The following is a 12,345-nucleotide window of genomic DNA, read 5'->3' on the forward strand; positions in this document are numbered from 1 at the left end:
GAAAAGGAAAAAGAATAATGTGGACCAGAGGGTCCATTAGTGTCACAGACGTTCAAAAAGTCCCCCGTACATCCCACGAGTTCTTTGTGCTGCACGCCAATAGCATGTTCGACTAAAATGGCCTGTATACAAAAGTTGTATCCTCAATCGGACAACTGTCACACATGACAGGAAATAAAACACAGAAAACTAGAATATTTACATGTAGGGAACAAAAAAAATTGCAAAAACAATAAAATAGTTTAATTTACATCCCTTTCAATTCTTAAAAAGGAAAATAGAAAAGTATTTAAAATCTAATTCATATGAATAGTTTAAATAGATCCACAGTTCATATACAGTACCTTCATTTAGTGGACTGTGCTTCTGATGTGCCTGACTCCTCTGTCACCTCCAGTGTTAACATACTTGACCTTACAGTTGTATGGAGAGATCTGCAGAGACTCTGTTTGTCGCAGTCCAGCTGCCGCCGAAAGCCCAAGATCACTTTTACTTGTTCGGGTTCCACTGAGGCCGCCTGAGCAGAGGGTTTCGAGTTGCGTTGTCTCCGGGTTCAGCAGCCCAGGCTGGAGATGGAGATGGAGACGAAGGCTGCGGCCGCTGCTCCTCCTCCTCCTCCTCCTCTTCTGCTTCATTATAGCTATTTCTTAGGTTATCCTGCGAGCTGTTGTTGTTGTCAGCAGAGGAGTTTAGGTGACGACGAGCAGCGGGAACACGAGAATCACTGTAGGAGGAGTTTGTTCTGGACACGCCGTGGCCCGACCTGCCGCTCTCACTGCTGTCCTCATTAAGAACATCAACAGAGGGAGCTTCTTTTAGAGTGTCCAGCCTGCGAAGAGGCATCGCGGCGCTGGAGGAGGAGCGAGAGGGCTTCCTGAACCGAGAGCGTCGAGAGGGATAGGCGACCTCTGACATGGTCTCATGATCATCTGGGGCAGGTGGAGAAAATAGACAAATAATAAAGAACTGATTGAAACTGAATCACGCAATCATCTCATTTTAACAACACTTAAAGGTCTTATCAATCGTATCAGTGGAAAGAGATTTTGACCTAAACCTGCTCAACTGTGCAACATTATTTAAAGTTTAAAGTGATGCCAAATGTCAGGTTGAATTTTGTAGGAAAATGTACAAACTGATTACAGTTCTGACATTTTTAAGACTCAGATGCAACTTTGAGTTAAATGCTAACATCAGCATGCTCGCACGCTCACAGTGAAAATGCTAACATGGGGATTTTCAGCAAATCTCATATTTACCATGTTCACCATCTTAGTTTAGTGCGTTAGCATGCTAATATTTTCTTATTAATACCCATCACAAAGTACATCTAAGGATGATGTAATTCATTTCACAGGTATTTTCTCCAAGAAATAGACAAAGTAAATTTTTCTTCACCTGATGGCAATTCCTGAAATATTTTACTCAATATGTAAGTGAGACAAAAAGTTAGCAGATCACAACAGACTGGTGATTGATTTGATCAGTGGAAGGGACGCCCTGTCTGTGATTGGTTGTTACATATTGAACAGGTTAAGGTTAGGGTTTAGTTACAGGGTTTGAGACAAGTTGATTCACAGTTAGACAACTAATCACAGCTGCGTAGAGTTTAGAGCATGCTTCCATCCGACTGATCCAATCTAGCACCACCCATCACCGAAGAGCATAGGCCTCATTACACTACGAACAGAAATGTTTGTAATCATTTTCTTGGAAATCAATCCAGTAGTTGCTGAGATAATTCAGTCTGAACCAAAGCAGCAGACCCAAGTTTTCGGTTTGAGTATCGTATGATACACCTGGGTTAGTTCCTTTGACTGAAAAGGGCTGTGAGATATCGCAAGCATCTTTTAAAGAAGCCAACAAAAGGGGTAGTATGTGTTTCAGACGCTTACCTGCAGTGCTCGGCATCACAGGAGGAAATTTGGAGTCCAGACTCTTTCCAGCAGGAAGAGAGAAGTACTTGTGCGATTTAGGCACCATCTGAGAATAACGATGAAGCAGTTGAATGAAAACAGATGGAATAAAGACATTTAACCTCATGTTTGATTTGGAATACTTTAACCTCCGTAGAGTCAGGAGATAATTAACCTGCTTCTCACGAGGCTTAATTTGACTTTGACATACCCACAATACTTTTAACTGAGAGTCTGACAATGTAAGTAGCGAGACTCATTGAACACCTGAAGTAAAACACCAGCCACAGTTCATGTTTTCCTGCTTACCGATGACTGAAAGCTGCCAGGTCGGAGGCTTCGACGGATGCTGCTGTGTCGTCTGATCAGAATCTCTCTGTTTTGACTGTCGTTGGGCAGAGCATGCTTACTGGTGTACGCCACAGTCTGAGTAAAAAAAAAAAAAGGTGCAAGACACAATGTTACACACAGTAGCAGCCTGCACAGTATAGACTGCTGATGAACAATTTAAAATCAAAGATTCCTCCATCCTGGCATTGGTGTAACTTTAATAAATCCACATTACTTCAACCTTAACGTCCCCTGGAGACAACAAAGGTTCAGATAAATAGGCAATTTAACTGCTTTGAGAGGACACGGCATTCTTTAAAAGGCTCAGATTACTCAACCAAAACTGGCCACACCTGTTTCACCAACAAGGACAGGTATCTATGTTTGGACTTCCCAAACTTCAAAACATATTTCAGCAGTGGGTACAGCAAACCCAACACTGTCTCCATTAGTCAGACCTAAAACAAACACAACTGCCTTTCAAACTCTCTAAAGGTTGGCATTGTTCTTTAGAGAGCGGCCTCATGACAACAAAAACCTCCAGTCTATTTCACAAGAGGTCGACACTGTATTACAATTCGCTTTTTTTTTAATCTAATATAGTGTCAGGTACATAAAAAAAATACTTCAAGTCACTTTGTTGTTTAATAATTTCAAAGTGATACCAGTCTAAATAGGTCACGCTTCACCAGTTTGGCTCATGAGGTGCTCATGTACAACACAGTAGGTGACACAGGGTTTGCGTGAAGGACAGAACTGTAAATATGTGAAGAAAGACTTGAGAAGAGAAGTCATTGAGATAATAAGGTAAGGTGTCGACCCGACACAGAAGCACATGCTCCGTATCTGTCGACACATCACAGTGTCTCTGTGGGCCTTTCTAAAGGTTGACGTCATGTCACTAATGTAAAGTACATTAGCCTGTGGCTATGCAAAACAGCACGTTCAGAGTTTCAAACCCGGATATTTACGATGAGTACGTTTCTCTTTTGGCTCGCATCAGGATGAAAATAACACTTTGCTGATTAAAAACATTCTTGAGATTTTTATGTCGAATTATTTGGTGTTGTGCTTTTTTGAAATTGTTACAGACTTTTCATGTAAAATTCTAAGTGCTGCAAATGGCCTCATTGTCAGAAGTTGGACACATTTTCAGGACCACACTTTGGCTGTCCATGGTGAACCAATTAAGGCAAAACAAACACAACTTTACATTTCACTAGCTGCTGAACGTTTCCACAACAACATTTAAAATGCAAATGCATAAAAGCTGGTAGTAGTTGATGACTCACACAGAGCCTATTAAGGGCAAAGTGGTTGTAGCTTTTACGTATAGTTCATGTTTGCGGTGTGGTGATAACTGCTGCATCAGTGATTGAAGTACTGAGATCCTTCACTTAAGTGCCAATTCATTAATGTCAAAGTATATAAGTTAAAGGGTTGCATTCAATATCCTACTTATTTGAAGTACGGAAGTGTTATCAACAGGATGTATTTAAAGAATCAAAAGCAAAAATATATATTTTTTTATTGTAAAAGGATCCTGTGACTGATATATATAGATATATCAGATATATATAGATATATGTATATATTGTATATATATTGTAGGGGTCAGGGACCCTCCAGAGGGGTCATATGGTCAATATGAGGGGTTATAAGATGACTAAAGGGACACGGAAGAAGAAAAAACTAACTTTTCTTGCCAAGATTTTAAAATATTTGTAGGATTTTTTTTAACTAAAATCCTGAATAATTTTATTTCAAAGTATCTCAAACAATTATTGAAATGAGCCTGTGTGAAAAGTTATAAACCACTGGTTTAATATTTAACAATAGATTGTATTTCATTGGCCTTTTGTGTTTTTATGTGAGATCACATAAGTGTACTGGAGTACAAAGTACAGTATTACTCTCTGAACTGTAGTGAAGGGAAAATGCAAACTACGGTAAATACAAATGACTCACAACTGTACTTAAGTGCAATACTGGAATAAATCGTGAGTAAATCTGTGATAACTGTCCACCATATATATGATGAAGGAAAAAAAGCAGCATGGTGAACACACAACTACAGTATTATCCTCTCACCCGTTGCCTGATCTTGTACATGTTCTTGGACAGGATGTTGTGCATGTTCCTCAGGTCGGCAGCCATGAACTTCTTAGGTTTAGCAGAGTTTTTCTTTTCCTCGCTAAAAAACAAAATCAGATATTGAACAGAAAACAATTTGTTAAGTTACAGACAATAGTGATGTTGTGTGATGGTCAGAGTAACCCAGAGACAAAATTAAGGTTTCATACTAGAGAGAGACGATGGACGGAGCGGCGCTGAGGTCTCCAGATATGTTGTCCAGGAGCTCCATTGCATTCTGCAGCTCGAGCTTCTTGTACAGCGACACAATACTGGACTCAGCCCGGCTGTCTCTGATGAGGATCCTACGCAGGATTCGATTGTTGAACTTCATGAACCTGACATAAGAAGAAAGAGGATTACATCAATCAAGTTTGTGTGAAATACAGGTTTTTGCTGTAGCACCATCTGATGTCCTCAAACCTTAGTATGCAGTTACAATGCAGTCAGAAAATATGACAGCAGTGACACACTGTACTTCATCAAGTTGGATTTAAACTAGTCAATAGTCATGATGTTTGAGACAATGATTATCAGGGCAAAGGACTCGGCCAGCATAAAAGAAAATTCTTATAGTCATAAAAAATTTAAAAAAATTGATTTGTCAATCTCTCAATACTTTTGTAACCTGTCTGTGGCCCTCTGCCCCACTGGAAGAGACAAATCTGTCTGTGAATATTAGAAATAAGCTTGTTGTTTGTTGATTTCCACTTAAACATAAGAATGCTATCATAATGTTAATTGTGTTCATATTTTGGTAGAACAAGTAGTAAAATTAGATTTTGGTTATAGTTAGTGTGATGTGTAAATTCACTTTGTTACTGCACACATGCAGTTATGGAAATCATGTGACTGGTACAAGGAAGAAGTTTAGAGGTTTAGACAGGGATTTGTCTAAAATGAGTAGAGGCAAAAAAAAAGAAGTGTTTTTGACCGTACAACGAACAACTTTTTTTTTTTTATAGTAGACAGGTTGGATATTTGTTGTTTTCCTTTTCCTTAGAGAGAAGCTCAGAGGGATATACAAAAACGGGTGGAAATATTTTGAGATATATGGATAAATAATAAAAAACCCATAACGGATCTTTTCTTTTGGACATTTAAGTTGTTGCAACAATATTGACTGTTGGACTAAGAGTCAAAACTATGAATCTGCTTGCCTAAAGTCTAAAGGATTGATGGATTTGGCCTTACACACTCTCCCATTCATTTCTACTGAAGTTAATCTATAAAAACAGTTGTTTGCATTTTAAATGGATTGTTTGACAATAAGAAAACAATAGTATCACCAGCTTTACCATTTGAAGTGCTGGGCATGGTTCGGCGTGACTGACAAAAAATATTAACATTTTAAGTAAAAAGAATGATAAAATAAATATTATTTCAAAGTTATAATGACACCATAGCTGAAGGAATAGAGTAGCCACAGAGATCTATGATTTTACCAGGAGCGGTTAGTGTGTGTAGCAGGTAACTATGCATCACTAACTCTTGTGAATACTAAAATATTGTAATAAGCTGCATCAATGCAAAGAAACTAAAACTTTGAATTAAATTTCACTTTGACAACATCTGTGAGATAGAAACTGGTTGGCATGTAAAACAGTCAGAAGAAGAAATGTGGAAATCTCTAAGTAAAACATTTTAGAGCTTTAGGGGAAAAAAACAACCATCAGAGCTACTGTTGACTGCGCAAGCTGAACATGACACCCACGTCTGATTAGCTGTCAACATTCCCACACAGTCTCCACGTGAACAATAGCATTGTAAAACAAAACCTCAAAGGAGGACACTCAGAGCAGGTAAATTAAAACCACCATTTCCCTTCCAGTTCCACTGCAGGCGTTTCCTCTTTAGTTTTGTTGATAGTATGTTCGATATGCAGTGAAAAATATGTGCAGTTTGTTGACTGACAACAGATTATATTGTCATGGCGACTTTTTGTTGAGCACAATAAGTAGAGCGAGAAAAGAGAAAGTTCTTACTTGTCCTTCCAGTAGAAGTGGCTCCACTGTCCACAGAGATCCTCTATGCCCGCTATGGTGTGCTCCATGAGCTGAGAGCAGAGGGAGGAGCTGTTACCACTGTGTGCAGAAACATACTGTCCACTACATGTACCCTCTGCAGTCTTGTGTCTTACCCGGCCGTGAATCTCTACATTGATTGTGTCGAGGTTGCGGTTGGTTCTGCGGACGTTGATGAACTCAATCAGAGGTCGGATGCTGATGCCCTGAGAAGACAAAGAAAGAAACATCAGAGAAAAATATTAGAAGAGTTTTAAACGAACATTACTTTACTTTGATGGCCATGTAATCAGAGGTGGTGGAATTTGTTTTTTTGGATATAAAAAAAAAAAAAAAATACTCAGCACAACATGTAGGTAGAGATAATGTGTCACACAACAGGTACAAAGCTATATTTCATCTCTAAAGGAACAGTGCAGAACTTGATGTGCCACTATGCAAGTGCCATGGATTAGAAATTAAGAAGCAGAATTTAGAGTCAGTAATAGATCAGATCTGTTCTTAAACCCGACCTGACTTGTGACAAAAGCACTAAATCCCAAACCCAAAACTGCTAAAAAAAAAATTAAAAAATGTGGCAATGACACACAACACAGACCACCAATCTGACTATTATCTGACTATATCAAGAATATTGGTTTTCTCTGACCTCTGACTGCTGTGCAGACTTCAATAAAAGCTTGTAACATTTTATTTGACTGCCATGCCAAAACACTGCTATATATTCAGACTAATACAAGCTAGAAAGACAATGCAAATATAACCACACTGACTCTCTCTTACCTGAAGAAAGACAGTGAAGAGGATAATGACAATGGTGGCAGTGACGAAGAGCTGCTTGCGTCCAATATTATCAGGAAGTGTGAAGGCCAAGGCGAATGAAATTGCACCTCGCAGGCCTCCGTAGGCCAGACCAAACTGATCTTTCAAGTTGAATGGGATGGTGCGGAAAGGGTTGATGATCTGAGTCAGCACCAAGATGCCTGCATGTTGAGAAATGTCAAAAATATTATTGTTAAGCAAGTTTAAAGCGGCACTAAAGGATATTTCATGTTAACAATAAATCAAGTGCCTGTGTGTAATTTGAACAGCGAAATAATGTCCAACTCAGCAGTTGATTTTAGCTCTAACAAGCTTTTTAGCATCTTTCAGCTCATTGTTTTGGTGTTAGGGGTGCAACTCTACTGGTACTTTTCAGTCACGCTTCTAGCAGCCAAAGGCAGATGTTGTCAGTGAAGAAAAATATATGGTACAAACAAAAATCAATTAAGGCATCTTTTAAGTTTGACTCAGCTCATGGCTACAACAGTTTTCTTGTAAACATGCAAAGTTCTTTTCACATTCAGTGTTTAAATGTATTGTTCGTATTCCTGAAGATAGGCAATTGTGCATGTGCAATGTGAGACCTGGAAAAAACATTTCTCAGCGCTAGTAGTGAACTCCACGAGGAATCTTCAATCTAGTGACAAAGCCAAGTCAAACAAACCCTGAGCTCTAACATGACTCAGATACCCGCCGCCCTCTGTTTACCCAGACCTCTCCACACAAACGCAAACAGTAGTGTGCAGAGGATGTAGCCCCAGTTCCACTCGTGCTCTGTTGTTATGGTGACGACCCCCAGGAAGAAGAAGATGAGGGTCTCCGAGATGGAGCCGAGCATCTTGACCACGTGTCGGATGGTTGTGCAGGAACGCTGGGAGACGTTTTCCTCTACGTAGTACTTCATGGTGAGGGCACAGGTCACAATGCTGCGGGAACACATGAACGCGGCTGATTTTTAATGGAGCATTTCTGCTGCGGTTAAACTGTCTGCTATTCAAATATTTGGAGTTAAAAAACAATTTAAATCCACTCACGCCATGATGGATGAGATGGCAAAGAGCTCGGCCACCAGATAGGCCAAGTAGCTGTACATGAATATGAAGAGGGGCTCGATTTCTCTGACCTTGGAGGTGAACCTTGTGGTGAAGGCGGCTACAAAGCCAAACAAGGTGCCGAAGCCCATCCCACCGAGCCCGACCACGAAGAACCTCGCCACTCCCAGGAACACATCCACTGGCTCCACCACCGGCATATCCGCCACAAAGTTGAACATGTTGTACAACACCTAAAACAAAGCACACAGATGTGAGGTCACGGCTGGCGGCAGGGGCTGTGGCCTGCGATGACACGGTTCCAGATAAGAGTGATTTATTAAAAATATTTACCCTGCACTGTTTGCAGTTTGATAATTAGTCCTTGAATTAGTCAAGGAAAAGAAGCATTTGGCAGAGAAACCGCTTTTCTTCCTTTTTCTCTTGTTATCCTGCTGACGATGACTGAACTCAGCGTTTTCTTTAATGTCGCCTTAATGGTACTGATGCTGACTGAATACATCCAACTGCACACATTCATTAACACGATCTAACACCTTTTTCTGAGTACATTCAAAGAGAGACAGAAGATTGTACATAGTGGAAATTATGTGAAAACCTCAGGCAAAGACGAGATGCACTACACCGAGCATATTTGAAAGGATAGTCTATATTTCTCTTATCAATGAATTCCATGAAACTATCAAAACCACCAACAAGTGTTGTCTGTGCAGCCAATCACTGATTAAACAGAACACATCCTTCAGCCGCAAGATTGCATATTTTCCTTTCTTGCTATGAACATAGTACAATAGTATAGTTGTAGCAGTGATTGAACCCACATACATCATCCTGCCGTAAATTAGATTAAAAACTGCGGTAGTCCCAAACTGAATTCAAGTTTACAGATTTTATTTCATTTTTAAATCTGTAGATTAACATATTGTTCATTTTGATCTGTTTGTGGGATTTTTTTTTTTTTTTTAAATAACCAATTTATGGAAAACTGCTGGCTTTATCATTTGAACAGTTTTATCACTTTTTAGTATGATATCCAATCCGCTTCAAGACAGGGTCGTCATGTTTAATAGCAATTTTCTACTACGCGGGAGCGAAATTTCACAGCATCTTGATAAACTCCTACATGTGCATAAATACCTGAAGTGAGACTCACTCAAAGGAGACTTGTCAGTTCTGGGACAAGCAAAGACAGGAAACATCTTAACAAGACAAACAGGAAACTGGCTGGTCTTTTTCCAACTATTTAACGCAGATGTGTGGGTGAAGTACAATGGTAACAGTTCCCTGGTTTAATTTGCAGTCCGACTACTGTGTACCACACAAAACAGGTCACGACACCGATGCCACGAGCCGGTTTATGTAGGCGGGTCGGTGTGTTTGAGCACAATATGATGAAGACAAGGGGGAAATTTGAGGAGCTCGCTTCAGTCAAGTTTCAGACTATGATGTGTTTGTTTGTTTGTGTGTGTGTGTGTGTGTGTGTGTGTGTGTGTGTGTGTGTGTGTGTGTGTGTGTGTGTGTGTGTGTGTGTGTGTGTGTGTGTGTGTGTGTGTGTGTGTGTGTGTGTGTGTGTGTGTGTGTGTGTGTGTATTAACTCCTCCCATTCAACCAAATTTAACAGTGACCTCAGAAACTGGTTTGGCAGCATGTGAACAAACAGACCATTAATGGTACATGTTTCATGTCTCTAACATTCTCGCACTTCCATTCTTGAGTCATTTATCTGTTCAGTAAATCTGCCAGCGCGCAGACGTTTCTCTCCCACACATTATGTTCTCAAACATCCACACAAACCAAGAGAGGAGAGTGAGAAAAACAAAATCACACAGTATCTGATGAAACCTGAGCTGAATCTTTTAAGAGTAGAAGAATGGAAAAGCTTCAGACAACACAAGAGAGGCGCTGCTGTTTCAGGTGTTAGAAGTGTTGAAACATAAAGGACTCAAACAGAGCTGTAAATGGTAGGTGGGGTGACAGAGGTCGCCATAATAAAGTAAAAGTGCATGATTGTGATGTATACAGCAAATTACTGATATTAGGCCTGTATAAAACAACTATATTCCCCATAGTCCCTGAAAGTTTGTAGTGGCACCCGACAGTATGTTTTCATAATAAATAGTAGCCGAGAAGCATCCAAAGCAGGCCAGCGTGTCTCAGCTTTGCGTAAATAGCAACTCTGAGTGCCATCAGGTCTTAAAATGACACTAATGTGTACAAATTGAAACAGACTTCGATAGCCTCTGCCAGAGCCAACTCACCACAGTGACCGCATCATTGAAGAGGCACTCCCCGAACACCACGATGTAGAGCTGCTCGTTCACCGACACATCCTCAAACACATTGAGCACAGCCACGGGGTCCACGGCCGAGATGATGCTGGCGAACAGCAGGTTCTCCTGGAGGTTGATGTCCTGCACCCCGAACGCCTCGATCTGACATATGGCGAACAGAGACATGCCGATGCCGACGCTGTTCCACAGAGTACCCACCACTGCAAACCACAGCACCTGCACAAAAACAGCAAGATGTTCAATCTGTCTCTATGTCAGAACTGGAAGTTGAATCTATCTAAAAGTAATTCAGGCCTGATTTGTGACGGACCGTGCCGATGTTCTCGAAGAAAGGCCTGGTGGGCATGAAGTAGCCCGAGTCGAGGACAATCGGGGGCAGCATGTAGAGGAAGAAGACATTGGTGGTGAGCACAGCAGGGGGCTCCTCATGGACTGAGTGCATGATGGCACCCACGATCAGACCAATGCTGATGAGAAGGCACGACTCTGGCACCCAGATGGTTATCTTGTGGTACACATGGAAACCTGAAAGAAGAGGGACAGTATTACTTTTGTTTGAAAACTGTATGAGGGGAGATAAAAAATTAAAAAAAATTAAAAGAAAGAGCTTGCATTTATTATCTATGAAAAGCTATCATTGACAAAATAATCACCTAGATTTGGATCCCAACACACCTGTTTGAAAATATGTTACTGTTACTCACCAATCTTTGCGAATGAAGCCAGCAGCATCCACAGGGTGATCTCAAAGGGGACCTGTATTCTTGGATAATCCATTGTAAACACTGGTAAACTCGCTTTTTCACTTTCTGGATAGGCCTGGGGTACATTGTCGGGCTTAATCGGGGGCAAAATCGTGACACCGACGACGGGTTTAGGAGGGACTTCTCCTTTGGATCCATACAGAAGACTGAAAGTCGTGCAAATAAAGAGCAAAACTACCGCTCTTCTCGTTATGCTTAAATCCATTGTGCGCACAATTCGCAGTCCCGATGGCACAGTGTTCCAAACCGATGTGAATGTCCACGTCGTTAAGATTCAGTCACTCCATCCAACTTCACAAACAAAAACAAAGAACATCTGTGGAGAGAACAAACTCAGCTCCTCTTCAGAAATCGTAATTTTCTCGCATGTTCTCACTCCAACATCTTCACTGAATCTCTAAAAGTAGAGCCAAAAATGGGATTTCTTTCCGAGCTCTTCATCCGGATGAGTTTCCTTCAAAGTGTGCTTTACCTGTGGTGCGTCCATGAGTTCCGATACTGTCTAGGTGCGGCCACGAGCCCTGCTCTGATTGGGCGTTACCTGAAGCAGATAATAAGGGTGGGACACGGTGTGTGTGTGTGTGTGTGTGTGTGTGTGTGTGTGTGTGTGTGTGTGTGTGTGTGTGTGTGTGTGTGTGTGTGTGTGTGTGTGTGTGTGTGCGCGCGCGCGCGCCATTCAGGAGCCACTGAGGAGTTTCGGCGACACCAGCTACCCAAGCGACACTCGTCTCAACTTTCACCTGTAAATCAAACCGTTTCATAGAGTTTTTAGTCGTTTGTAAATACAGAGGGTACAAACCAGAAAGGCTGCACAGCCATGGCTCTATTCTGTTAAATGTTCTGCTGTAAAGCACCTTGAGCTGCATGAAAGGTGCTATACAAATACATTTTATTATTATTATTAAATCACACAAAAGCACTACTTTTTTTAACATTCTAAATTTGTCTTAACAGATAAAACAGGTAAAATTCTCATAACAATGATTATTAATCATTTTGACTCACTATATCCT

The 12,345-nt window shown here is 40.8% G+C and overlaps 1 protein-coding gene across 1 annotated transcript; it reads right to left on the bottom strand.

Annotated features, from left to right (window-relative positions):
• Positions 1-122: 122 nt before the first annotated feature.
• slc9a2 (solute carrier family 9 member 2) lies at positions 123-11,787 on the bottom strand. Its single transcript, XM_069707587.1, has 13 exons — positions 11,273-11,787; positions 10,879-11,093; positions 10,536-10,784; positions 8,260-8,510; positions 7,934-8,151; positions 7,187-7,386; positions 6,520-6,609; positions 6,365-6,435; positions 4,550-4,717; positions 4,338-4,440; positions 2,226-2,342; positions 1,896-1,983; positions 123-929 (listed from the first exon to the last, which is right to left on the bottom strand). Exons 1-13 carry the CDS (start codon positions 11,535-11,537, stop codon positions 490-492), a joined length of 2,475 nt encoding a protein of 824 aa, XP_069563688.1. The 5' UTR covers positions 11,538-11,787; the 3' UTR covers positions 123-489.
• Positions 11,788-12,345: the final 558 nt, after the last annotated feature.

This window comes from Brachyistius frenatus, unplaced genomic scaffold, assembly GCF_029030835.1.
Source record: "Brachyistius frenatus isolate BFR_SWC_R1_liver_20210118 unplaced genomic scaffold, ASM2903083v1 Contig_70, whole genome shotgun sequence".
Taxonomy (NCBI): Eukaryota; Metazoa; Chordata; class Actinopteri; family Embiotocidae; genus Brachyistius; species Brachyistius frenatus.

Coding starts and splice junctions, on each gene's coding strand:
- slc9a2 (XM_069707587.1), bottom strand. CDS start 11,537: ATGGATTTAAGCATAACGAGAAGAGCGGTAGTTTTGCTCTTTATTTGC. Junction 7,387..7,933: donor GTTTGTGTGGAGAGGTCTGG/GTAAACAGAGGG, acceptor CTCAACATGCAG/GCATCTTGGTGCTGACTCAG. Junction 4,441..4,549: donor CCGTCCATCGTCTCTCTCTA/GTATGAAACCTT, acceptor TTTGTTTTTTAG/CGAGGAAAAGAAAAACTCTG.